This window comes from Centruroides vittatus, unplaced genomic scaffold (genome assembly GCF_030686945.1).
Source record: "Centruroides vittatus isolate TY-2023 unplaced genomic scaffold, ASM3068694v2 scaffold_752, whole genome shotgun sequence".
Taxonomy (NCBI): domain Eukaryota; kingdom Metazoa; phylum Arthropoda; class Arachnida; order Scorpiones; family Buthidae; genus Centruroides; species Centruroides vittatus.
The window spans coordinates 1,743,169-1,755,813 of NW_027122716.1; the positions used below are offsets into that span (position 1 = coordinate 1,743,169).

General features: G+C 31.1%; 1 protein-coding gene across 2 annotated transcripts; it reads left to right on the forward strand.

Moving 5' to 3' along the window:
* Positions 1-1,131: 1,131 nt before the first annotated feature.
* On the forward strand, positions 1,132-5,464 carry LOC136989654 (uncharacterized). Of its 2 annotated transcripts, XM_067287878.1 has the most exons (3): positions 1,132-1,630; positions 3,087-3,264; positions 3,954-5,464. In XM_067287878.1, the coding sequence occupies exons 2-3, from the start codon at positions 3,244-3,246 to the stop codon at positions 5,148-5,150; spliced, it is 1,218 nt and encodes a 405-aa protein (XP_067143979.1). In that variant the 5' UTR covers positions 1,132-1,630; positions 3,087-3,243; the 3' UTR covers positions 5,151-5,464. The 2 variants fall into 2 exon arrangements, 1 of the variants encoding a protein (XP_067143979.1); XR_010882936.1 differs by lacking the exons at positions 3,087-3,264; positions 3,954-5,464 and adding an exon at positions 1,708-2,031.
* The last annotated feature ends 7,181 nt before the right edge of the window (positions 5,465-12,645 follow it).

Consider the following 12,645-nt stretch of genomic DNA (forward strand, 5'->3'; position numbering starts at 1 on the left):
AAATATAATCAATAAAATTATGAATAATAGGAATATATTTTATAAAACATTTAAGTATACAAGAACTGTGAACATCTGTTTCAATTTTTTATTTTGATATTTTTGCTCTGTTAAAAATTGTTTGGAATGTATTAAAGACATTGGATATAATTTACTAATTTTCGTGAGAATTATCGAAAATTCTCATGATAATTAATGCATTTAGTTTTTAATTTTATTCTTATGTGTCGTTGAAAAATTAATAACCATTCAAATTCCCACTATATACTTGAGAAGGATAAAAATCCACTGGAAGTTTTAATTATACAAGTAATAATATCCATATGCTACTTATAACCAGATACAGATTAAAATCTATATGTAGAATATTTATAACTCTTACATAATTTTATACAAAATATAAATATGAAACTAACACTGTAACAAAAGTTTACTGATATAAACGTAAGTTTTTTCCCCAGATTTGTATTCAATAATATTTCATAATCAATTGTACGACAGCTAAAAGCTGTAGTATAATTAATATCTCAATGACATTGAGATATTAATTATACTAGATTATACAAATTCAAGCTGTAGTATAATACTACAGCTTAATTGTAATTTGTTTTCATGCTATTTGCTACTGATATGGTCGTGAGGAATAGAAAAACAATTAGCAGTTAAACAAATAAAAATAAAACAGAATTAGATAGAACGAATTTACAAAGTAGACAAAAAAGGTATAGATTGGACTTTTCATTTGATCTAATTCTACATATTTGTTCTACCTATCTAGGAGGGATACCCATTGTAAAAAAAACCACTGTTTCATCACAATAAACACTTTTTCCTTTCACTTCAAGCGGACTTTACTCCATTTTCGGAGAAATTTTCTCTATCTACATACAGAATGTTTAAAAAATTAAACTTTTTTCTTTTATTACAAAATGACAAGTATTTTCAGTTTTTGAGCTAAATGAGTGTGCTGAAATTAAAATTTAAAATAATTTTATGAAATTTCCAGAAAATTATTAATTTAAGCCAAAAATTATAAAAGCATTTGGCTTAAATTGATAACGGAAAATCAATTGTTCTATTTTTTTTATTGTTCAAGTATTAATTGGGTAAATTATTGTAAATGTATTATTAATAGAATGAATGTGGGCTTCTATTCTTTTTATAATACTTATTTTAGCTCTAATATTAACTGCGGAATATTGTCTTAATTCATGTCATAAATAAATCGGAGAACACAGAATTATCAAGCCAACAAAACATTTTAAGAATGGAACATAATAATAATAAAGGTTACAGTTCTTTGGATGGATTCTTTGATAATATGCAATTCGAATTTTGTAATCGAGTTGCAGAAATAAATAATGAAATAGGGCGAATACAAGGACAAGTCGTTTATAGAGAAAGAGAATTAAATCTAACTTCACCAATTTGTACAAATGATAATATAACTTCTCAAAATCGAGACAGTAACGTTGAGATAAAGTCTAATTTTGTTGACACAAATACGATCGATAAGAAGATAATTCTCCTTGAAAATAATAGTAATGGGATTCATCTAAATCTAAGGCTCGATATTAGCCAATACGATCCTAAAGAAATTTCAATAAATCCCATTAATAATCAAATAAAAGTAAGTGATAAACTTTTAAACATAAATTACTATCATAATGATTTTTATTGGGGTATATTGTGATATATTTTCTGTAGATACACGCCAAATATGATGATAAAGTACGTAATAGAATGAATGAGTATTTATGGGAGTATCATATTCCTGAAGGAGTATATCTACATCGATTCGATTATTCTTTTACTAAGAACGGAATCTTGACGATTGACGGAATTTTTAGTGATCCCATTTCGTTGCCCATCGAACACTTTATACAAGTAGAAAGATATTGATTTATAATTAATAATTATCCGTGAATTTTTTCAACATGCTGCTTTTGCGAAGAGTTTTTTTGAAGATTATTTTAGAGAAAATAAAAATATACATTTCTTAAACCGCTGTTCTTTCATTTCTATAATTTCTATACCCTAAAATTATGGAAAATATGAATTACATTTATAATTTTTGCCCTTTTCACATCTGGGTAGTAAGAGGGTCTTTTTTTCCCCATACCCATAGAGAGTTCGGCCATGGTCACCTAGATACTTACCAGGCTTGAACCTGACGTATCGTGATGTCACAGGAAGAGTGTCCTATTCATTCTACTACGTCACAAGACCGGTTGTGATGTCAAGTTCAGGCCTGGTAGGTATTTAGGTGGTCACGGTTCAGCCCTCCACAATGGGAGCGACCGAGTGGTAGAAGACGGAGCCAGATATATTCGGGACTTGCCGCAGGGCCATCGAGAGCTTGTATGGAGTCCAGGGCCACTTTCGCTTATTTTCAAACAAATGAAACGCGTAGAATTTTTTGACAGTTAAAATAATAACATTAATTTATAGTTTTTTTTTAACTCTTTCCGCCCTGTGGGCATAAGAGGGCCTCTTTTACCAAGCCCATTACAGATTCAGCCGGATGGTGAGGGACCGATTTATAGGGGTAGGGACAATTATCTGCCACTAAGTTTCCTCCATATCCAAGAAAATACCCAGCTTTCCCTCTCGACAGCCCGCTTACCGCCAACAAAGATTCCTGGGTCCTCCGGAGCCGTAAGCTGACATTTTAACCATCTCGGCCATGTTTTTTTTTAAATTCTTCTTTCCGCCCTATGGGCACTAAGAGGGCCTCTTTTTGCAAGCCATTATGGGTTCGGCCAGGCCCACAATGGGACGACCGGGTAGTGAGGGACGTGGCCCGACATAACCGGACGGACCACTTTCCGAAAAATTCCTGGGGATTTTCGACCCGTCGGAATTCGAACTCGGGGCCGCCAGAGTAGTAGGCTGCCACCTTGACTGCTCGGCCATCCGGCCTTGGCCATGTTTATAGTAGAAACGAAAAATAATTATTTTCATAATTTGACATTTTCGTTCATTTATTTCAGTGTTATTATATTTATATACATCATACATTATTCGTATTGATTAGATCTACTGAATATAAGAAGAATTTCAATTGACGAATTTTGATTCTCTAGAGAACAGAACTAATCATTTCGTATTAATATTAATAGGACTATTATAAAATGGCAGACTACAATCAATACAGACAACTGTATTTTTCGAAAATTCCAAATTATATTGCTTTCTACGGGAACACAGAATTAACCGTATCCAGCAAAAGAAAATATTCAAATGAAAACTAGTTTGATGAGGGTAAGAAAATTTTATTTTTCAATTGAAATTTTTTATATTATTTATTCTTTATAAAAATTTATGGAGCTTATACTATAAAGAAGTAATTAATGAACTTTATTTGTTAAATTTACCAGTTATGTTATATCATTATATAATTAGAGAGTGTCAAAACGAGAAATGCTAAAAACTAAGGGTCACTATACTTTCCTTATGTTATATTCTAAATAACCGGAAAAGTAATAAAATTCACAACAAAGTTTATTGCAGGCATACAAATAAATAACTAAATTCGTATTTATACATTTATTTATGTATTTATAAAAATGCAAAATGAATTTTATTGATTATTTTTGAGGTAAGGATTATATTTCTATACAGTAGACCCCCTTTTTTTTAACTCTTTCCGCCCTGTGGGCACTAAGAGGGCCTCTTGTAGAAGGCCCATTATGGGTTCGGCCAGGCCCACAATGGGGCAACCGGGTGGTGAGGGACGGGGCCCGACATATCCGAACGGACCACCCCCCGAAAAATTCCTGGGGATTTTCGACCCGTTCGGATTCGATCCCGGGTCCCCCAGAGCGGTAGGCTGCAGTAGATCCCCTATAACACGGAACTTATCTACCGTGTTATAGGGAGTCTACTGTACTTTAACGTAGATTTTATCGCACTGAAAAAAATATATATAATTTTCGTTTTTCTATTTGTAGATGAATTCAGATCAACATGATGGAAGAAGAATGTCACCTTCTAGATCAACAGATGATTTCACACGTCTTCAAAAACAGATATGGCCACTTAGTTTGTTTCTCAAATTCTACGGCATCAACATCTATCGAACAAAATTCTCTATTTACGGCTGTTTTATTATTATTATTTTATTTTCCCAACTCGTCTACACACTCGCTAACACTGTTATATACGGTAAATTGCAAGGTTCGTATATGTTTTGCTTTCGATTTCTTCAATATGTTGTACCGAGTATCATCCTCAACGTCTCGTATCACCATTTAAGACGAAATCGCGGAAACGTCGTTACCATTTTAAAATCATTTCAGAACGAAGACCGTTATCCATTCATTCGTTTAAAGCTTTTATTCATTTGTTTCCTTCTGTGTTTCTTCGGAGGATTACACGTTTACGCTTTTAAGCGTGTTAAATCACTTATCACTCCCCAAGCCTTCTTTAAATTCTTTATATTAAATATAAATATTACAGAATGGGAAATATCAGATTTCTGGCAGAATATTATTATTGATTTCCTTTTTAACGCAGATATTTGGTTGTTACTTATTCCGCGAACTGTAATATCTTTATGCTACGTCACGCTTTGTTACCTTCTTGGGAATTCGTTTGAAAAATTCAATGAAGAACTGAAAGAAAATATGCAACACTCCTCGACGGATGTTGAAGTATTTTATCAAAGATATTTAAATATTTGCAAAATTACACAAAGTGTAGACGGCATCTATTGCCGGATGGTATTTCTGTGGTTCGCATTACTCGTAATCGAATTAACCTCCGATTTTTTTAATTTAGTGACGTCGTTTGGCCTAGAACAACAAAGACCCATCTATTTACAAGTGATAATAATAACAATTTTGCATTTACTTAAACTCTTCTCCATATCTATACCAGCAGGGAGCATTCGGACTGTTTCACAATCGCTCATCTTTGAAGTGTGCAGAAAGTCGCATCTCGAAGGTGCTGCTGGAAATTTACGAAAACAGAGAATTTATCATAATTTAGCAGTTTGTATGCATCATAATTTCGCTTGTTTGACTGGATGGAAAGCTTTTAACATTACAGGATCTCTTATATTGACCACTTTAAGTCTAATCTCGTCGATTGTTATAATACTTACTCAATTCCAGCAAACTTTGCACAAATTGATAAACAGTGTATAAATTAACTAAGAATATTTTTCCATTTTCATTAAATTTTTTCACACTTCCAACGACCTGAATATGAGAACTTTCACAAAAATTTTAGGCACAAATTTCTTCGAACGAGATTTATCAAGATGGATATTTTTATGTACAGTGTGTATATTGTAATCAGTAGCTACTTCGTTTTATGCATACAATCTATATTAATTGATTTATTTACACAATTAATACAAAGATTCACATAAACACGCAGTAACTTAAGACAATCGTATTCAAAGCCATCAAAATGAGATCGATTAATGTAAAGATTCTATTGTTCTCAAACATAAAATTAAGAAAGAAAACAATGCTTTTGTATAATATTTAATCTTGGATACTAAATAAAATATAAATGTAAAAGTACTTTCTGATTTATTTAAAAAATAATTTTAAATATTTTTACGTAATTAACTACTAAATTTTCGCGCATAAAAGTAAACAGTGGCGTAGGTAGATTTTTCCAGGACGTTATATAGTTTCGTATCAATTAACGTATTTTAAATCAGTGTCAAATTTCATATTGAGAACAGCAAGCTTAATAGAAGCACGGGTTTTAATAAAATGAAATTCAGGGTAAAATATTTTAAAGAATTGAAGATCATAAAAATTTGTCAAAGTAGTGAAAACCAGGAGAGTTCCCCTCTTTTCTCACTTAAGCACCTGTGAATTGAAGTTAAGATACTACTCGTCAAAAGTACAGGTATCACTTGCTTAACACGGGATTTGATTAACGGAAACGTTCCTTGGTAAATTGATAATTATATATAAAAATTTTATAAAATCACAAAAAGGTGCATTGTTCCTCTCCGGAAATCATCCACAAAAATTTTTGTTTTTAATGGTTTGAAGAGAAATAAGATTGGAGATGCATATTCGTTACATGTGTCGCTCACAGCGATAAATTTTTTGAGTTTTATTGCAACTAAATGTATGAAATTATTAATGGATTTTGTATTTAACAAACGTTTGAAGCACGGGCCGTTTCCGAATTTCGGACTTAATGCTGTCATAAAAATATTTAGGCTACAGATCGTTTCGTATATCTTGGCCAAGCAATGGGCAGTACTCTGTTAGGATTCCGGAAATTTTATAAAATTCAAGAGCCCCTTTTTGGTAACGCACGCTGGCCCTGTCACAGATTCGTCAAACAACCCATTTACTAAATAAATGGAAACTAAAACGACCTGTATGGAAGTCGAATATCCGAAAGCAGAGCAATCGAGTTACATGTTGTAAAGTGTTCCGTTTCTAGAAATCTAAAAGGAAAACTTATAAAATCTGTTATTAAGATATAAAAGTTTTACAGTGAATGTATATGTTACAATGCGTAAAAATTAGTTAAAGCGTTAAAAACTATAGATTAATTAGAAAAAGGCAATACAAAATGAATTTTCACAAATGATTGATTAAATGTTACCTAAACCAAAACTGACAATGTACGTTATCTTAAAATATTTGTTTGTCAGAGAAAATTTACAAAAAATTGAATATGTTGTAAGGAATGAAATTTAGGAGTATCGTATCACGGGTTTGTGCCTGACCAACAGTTTTCCGGATGTTCTTTACGTCTCTAACACCAAAAATAGGGTCTTGTTTTCCAAAGAAAGTACTCCCAGGAAGCACTACCGAAAGGATTTTCTATGGGGAAAGTGGTATTCCCCCTTGGCAGATCGCCCAAGTGTTCCGTTGCCCTTCAATCTCAATCACAAAGTATCACGTACGAAAGAGAGTTTTGCGAACGAACGAGTTTACGAAAATCGAACGTCCGAAAACCTGTATTACAAAAAAGCGCATTGGCAACTTATACTAAAACTAAATTACGACATTATTCGTATATTAATTTATAAGATAGTCTATTCGTGTCATTTTGAATGATTAAAATGTATTACTTTTGCAGACCTGTGATAAAAATGTCGTGAAGTAAACATCGCAACATCGGAAATCAATGTACTGGTTTGGAAATGTTTCAGTTGTGAATAGAATATTAATAAATACTCAACTTTTTTTTTAAATTTTTCTTCCGAAAAAACTTTTATTCTCTTTATTTGTTACTATAATAAAACCTGTGTAAACCGGAATCGCAAGGTACCGAATTTTTTTTTCGGTTTGACAGGCTCTGTTTTAGACAATGTTTGCTGTATATGTATAAAAATTGGAAAGCAGAATAACAAATGAATTTAAAATACAGTAGGCACTCGATTTAATAGGCAAATTGGAGAAGAGATTTCCGCTGTTGTCAAAAATTCGTTAAAAATCGAATGGGTTTTTAAACGTATACAGTATTAATAACGAACATACGATACGGTAATTTAAAGTCGTTTTCATTTAATTAAACAAACTTGAAGATTATAAACAAAATAAAATTTTGTATTTGAATTTGTAATATTTTCAATTGCTTTTATAAATATAATAATTTTATTATAAAGATTTAGTAACTAAACTTATTGATTTAAATTATAAGCAAATATAATCAAGTTAATGGAAAAATCACTTTATATTGTAGTAGTATATTCACTAAATAAACACATTGATCTTTCTTTTGCTCTAACTATCAATAAGTACATAAAATCTGTTACCATTTCATGTTGCAAGAATTTTAAAGATAGAGATAGAGCATTTTTAATATCGCTGTATTTAATTAAAAATTGTTATAATTTATGTAAACATTCATTCATTCGAGGTAAGAAATTATATTAAATATAATTTTAAAGTTTTTTTTAATAGTGAAGTACAAGGTAGGCTGGATGGCAGTTAAGGCATTTAGCCTACCGCTCTGGGGAATCCAGGATCGAATCTGGGCTGAGTTTTTTGTGTTCCAGATATGTTGAGCCCCATGCTTACTACCCAGTCAACCCCCTTTGAGGGCCTAACCAACCAACAATCGGTCCCTCATTCCTTACCACGCTGTCAACCCCATTGTGGGTCTTCCTATTATGAAAGTACCCACAGGGTGAAAGATTAAACGAGCCAAACATAATATATAGTTTGACAAGTAAATTTATTTTACAAATAATTCGTTTAAAATTATTTATCATATAATTTTACAGGATTAATTGAGATAATTAGAAAAAAACAATACTCCGTGTTTCTTTGTGAAAGTATGACTGCCTCAAGCGGATAGATAAATTTTATGTTATTAAGTATTATACAATTTAACCTTAGAAAATTTAACCTTAGAAAAACCTTAGAAAATTAAAATATTATTTAGAGGAAATATATTCGAGAAATGGTAATTTAAATGAATGGTACGGCCAAGAAACATTATTGGTACTTATCAATAAGCAGATTTTTAAACTTTAATTATCTGTTTTTTTCGTCTACAACAATAAAAACAAATAAATAAATAAAGTCAATTTACATTCGTCAATCATTATTGGGCTGCAATTTGAAAAATATATAGATCTATAAATTCCCACTGTTGTCTGTCTGTCTTTCCTTAATCTCGAAAACTGAGTTAGTTAAATAAAATCTAATTCTTTTATGATATTATGTATTTATTAATAGATCTTCACCCTTAACTTTTCTTCTTTGTTTCTGAAATATTAGAGACAATAGAAATATTTTATGAGGACAACAGATTTAAGCGCACATATCACGATCCTCTTTTTTTACTTTTGTCTCACAAGGCCTTATTAAAAAGGCCCTTTTTAAATCATACTCATTGCGGGTTCAGCTAGGCCCACAATGGGACCAGATGGTGGGAGACGGAGCTCGACATATTCGAAATGGATTGCCCATTCTTGCAATGTTACTCGCAGAATCGAATTCTTGGAAGAATTAGAACCCGAGTCCTCCAGAGCAATAGGCAAACGCCTCGGTCGTTGGTGTAATGACCTATTTATACAAAGTTGCAATCTAAATAAATAAAAATAATAAAATGGAAAAATAAAACATTAGGAGTTTCGTTTAGGATCGGTTATCGCTGTTAGAAAGTTCACCTCATATTTCAGCTTTATGAATTTCTGATATACTGAAATTACTGGCATTGCTGGATTTAGCAAAAATTAGCATTCTTTTCATTGAAATTTATGAGAGTGGTCGCAGCATCCGCGATCGAATTTCAAAACCTCCACACATCGTAGAATCACGTAGGATTCTATGGTATAGATACGTGCTTTCTTTGTACAACATAATAATTTTTTATGCATAAGAATCAAGTAAATTTATTAATAATTGATAAATAAAATAAATAAATATAATATAATTAAATTAATTTATTTTATTCAACTTTTACTATTAATTTCAGATCTAGTTTTGTGAAGATGGATTCTTTCAACGAATATAGAAAACATAACATTTTCTGGTTTGAAGGCAAAGATTACAAAGAAAAAATTTTCGTATTTAAATTTAAAAAAATATACACACCATTTATTAAAACTATGAATATATGGGGCCTTGATTTAAACCTAAAGGCAAATATTGCTCATATCTCTCTCAGTATGATTTTAATACATTTGAGAGTATTATTTTGTTTGGGAAATGCTGTATACTTCGGCATATTTAAAAAATCGATTATATATGTTCTTAACTTAACCGTTGAGGTCACCAGTAGTATAATAACATTATTATCTTTCTATCATTTTCATTATTACAAGAAAAAAATCATAAAGATTTTAAGAGAAATTTCATTAAACTCTTGGCAAGAAACGAAGACAATTAACACGTACAGTAAACTATGGACATTGTACGTTTGGCTTTACGGAATGACTCAATATGGAATCAAGTTATGGTTATTAGCAACTGGAGATCCCCAAATACACTACGACAACTTTATGTTTAGTATTGACATTCGTAATTTAGATTCTTTTACTGCTCGTTTAATTGCGGCGATAGATTCTTTCACTTGGATTTGGTTAATTATAGTGCCTTATACTATTGTTTGTATAATTTACATGTGCATATGTTCATTTATAAATGAAGAATTTCGAAGATTCGAAATGATGTTACGATTAAAATTAAACGAAACAAAAAATGTAGAACAATGCTTTAATTTAATAATTCTTCGTTTTTCTAAACTCTGTAAACATATTCGTGCATTAGATAAGCTGTATTCTCCTATAGTATTTTGGTGGTTTGTTTGTTTAATTGCTTCTACAATATTTTGTGTACATAATATTTTTACCGGAAATTACCTTTATTCTTTAGTTCAATTAGTTTTTACCTCTATTCTTTTTATAGGAATTGCAATAACGGCAGCTGATGTTACTAGTAATTCAAAACTACTAATACCTTTTATTTTCGGCGCTTTAATTTCTTCCAGAGTAGAGATAAAGAAAATCCGGAGTATTTTATTCTGTTTTTATTTCAAACTGGTTTGTGATCCTCCACAATTTACTGGATGGAATGCTTTTGTAATCAGTCGCGGATTTGTATGCACTTCGGTTAGCGTTATGCTAACATATTCTATTATTCTATTTCAATTAAGCTAATGATGATAAATGTCTTCGAAATGAATTGATTAAATCGAACGTAAAAAATACTCAGTTCACTCATTTTTTATGAGTGAATTGAGTATTCTTTTACGTTCGATTTAATTTTAAATTTGTGAAATTTGAAAATTTAAAATATTTCTTATGTAAATATAATACAGAAATTAATCGCTGAAAGGGTATTGGACTACAACGAACTTATTGAAATTTAAATATTTTAATGTTAAATATGTCAGAAATAATGAAATTGTATGCATACATATGTAAATAAGTAGTTTCATTTTTTTTTTAAGATCTTCGATATTTATTTGATACACTTTTTTACTGTTTCACCCGTTTTAAAATCGAAAAAAAAACAATTCCTTTATTAATTGTTTATCAATTTCATTGTACAAGTATGAATTATAAACTGTTTTAATTCATTCTGTATAAAAGGCTCAATTTCTTCATTAATACAGTACACGGTATGTTTTCAATGAAACAGAGATCCAACGAGTTTCCAGTCCAGTCCAATCCAAGTATGCGATGAACAATCGTTTCAGCTAAAATATAAAAAAAAATTATATAAATTAAATTCTCACAATTTAATTTTTTTAAATCGTATTCTATTAATTTCTATTATTCTAGAGGAATTTTTGCTACCATCAAAAAGACGATGACTTTTCACAGTCATTATCGTAACATTTCCCCTCCCCCCGTTGAAAGATCATGGAAGAGTTGGAAATAACTGAATAAACTGATAGGAAAAATCCCTCTAGAATTACTTTTTCGTATTTTCCCATTTACACAATAAACGTTCAATAACAAAATCGTATTCTTTACACACACTGGATTATACTAGTGTTTTATGGGCTGCATAATGCCAATCTGTAAAATTCTTGTACACTCTTAACTTAAGGTTTAATAAAATAAATGCAAAATAGATTAAGAATGGACATGTTTAATTATGGTTTCTGCTTTAGACTGTATACCCATTTCAAAAGACCGTCCTTTATAATGTGGCTATTTGCATCAACTCCATTGACAAATTTCCACTCTCCTCTAGCCACAATGGTAACTTATAAAATGTTTACGATATTAATTAATTTTCAAAATTTGTTAAAAATTGAAAGGAGCGATCGTACGAAAAAATATTTTTCTCATTTTATTTCTTGGTACGTACAGAAAAATGTATTGATAATAAAATTTTAAGCTGTCATTGTGGAAAATGTGAGTGACAGATCGAATTCCCAATACCGAAAATTATTTCGTTAATCGATCATAAAGAGAGAGAGAGGAAAAAAATAAGTAGTATATACTATGTATGTGCATTTATATAATTTAGTATGGACTAGATTGCCATAATTTTAAGTATTAAATTAGTAAAATGTCATTTAAAAACGGGACAACACCAAAGATAAATTTTCTTAAATGAATTTTAGCTTTACAGAATTCTTGTAAAGAGGTAACAAAATGGAATAATAGCGAGGTTGAGGCCGAAGTTTTCAACGCGAAAACGTGTACGTCGGACGTTCAGCGCCGTCTTCCTGTAAGCCTAGAAGTTTGACAATGGCGTTTGGAACGTCAGTGGAATCATGTTCGACGTTCCAAACGCCATTATTCTCAAAAGATGGAGATTGACAGAAGATGGAGAAGTTTGACAACGGCGTTTGGAACGTCAGTGGAATCATGCTCGACGTTCCAAACGCCATTATTCTCAAAGGATGGAGATTGACAGAAGATGGAGAAGTTTGACAATGGCGTTTGGAACGTCAGTGGGATCATGCTCGACGTTTCAAACGCCATTGTCAAACTTCTAGGCTTACAGGAAGACGGCGCTGAACGTCCGACGTACACGTTTTCGCGTTGAAAACTTCGGCCTCAACCTCGCTAATGATATTTTCAATTCATAATACAATTTAGCTAACTATGTTGCTGTATAAATTATAAACTATATTCAGTTTATACGAAAGAAAACTGTAATAAAAATTTCCCGTTTTCCATTACCAAAGCTTAATGGTAATTAATTAAAAAACTTTCTAAATTTCATAACAGATAGCAATATT

Bases quoted from the DNA above. Each gene is read 5' to 3' on its own strand.
- LOC136989654 (XM_067287878.1), top strand. From the start codon at position 3,244: ATGAAAACTAGTTTGATGAGG. The intron at 3,265-3,953 runs GTAAGAAAATTT...TTCTATTTGTAG, and splicing joins TGAAAACTAGTTTGATGAGG to ATGAATTCAGATCAACATGA.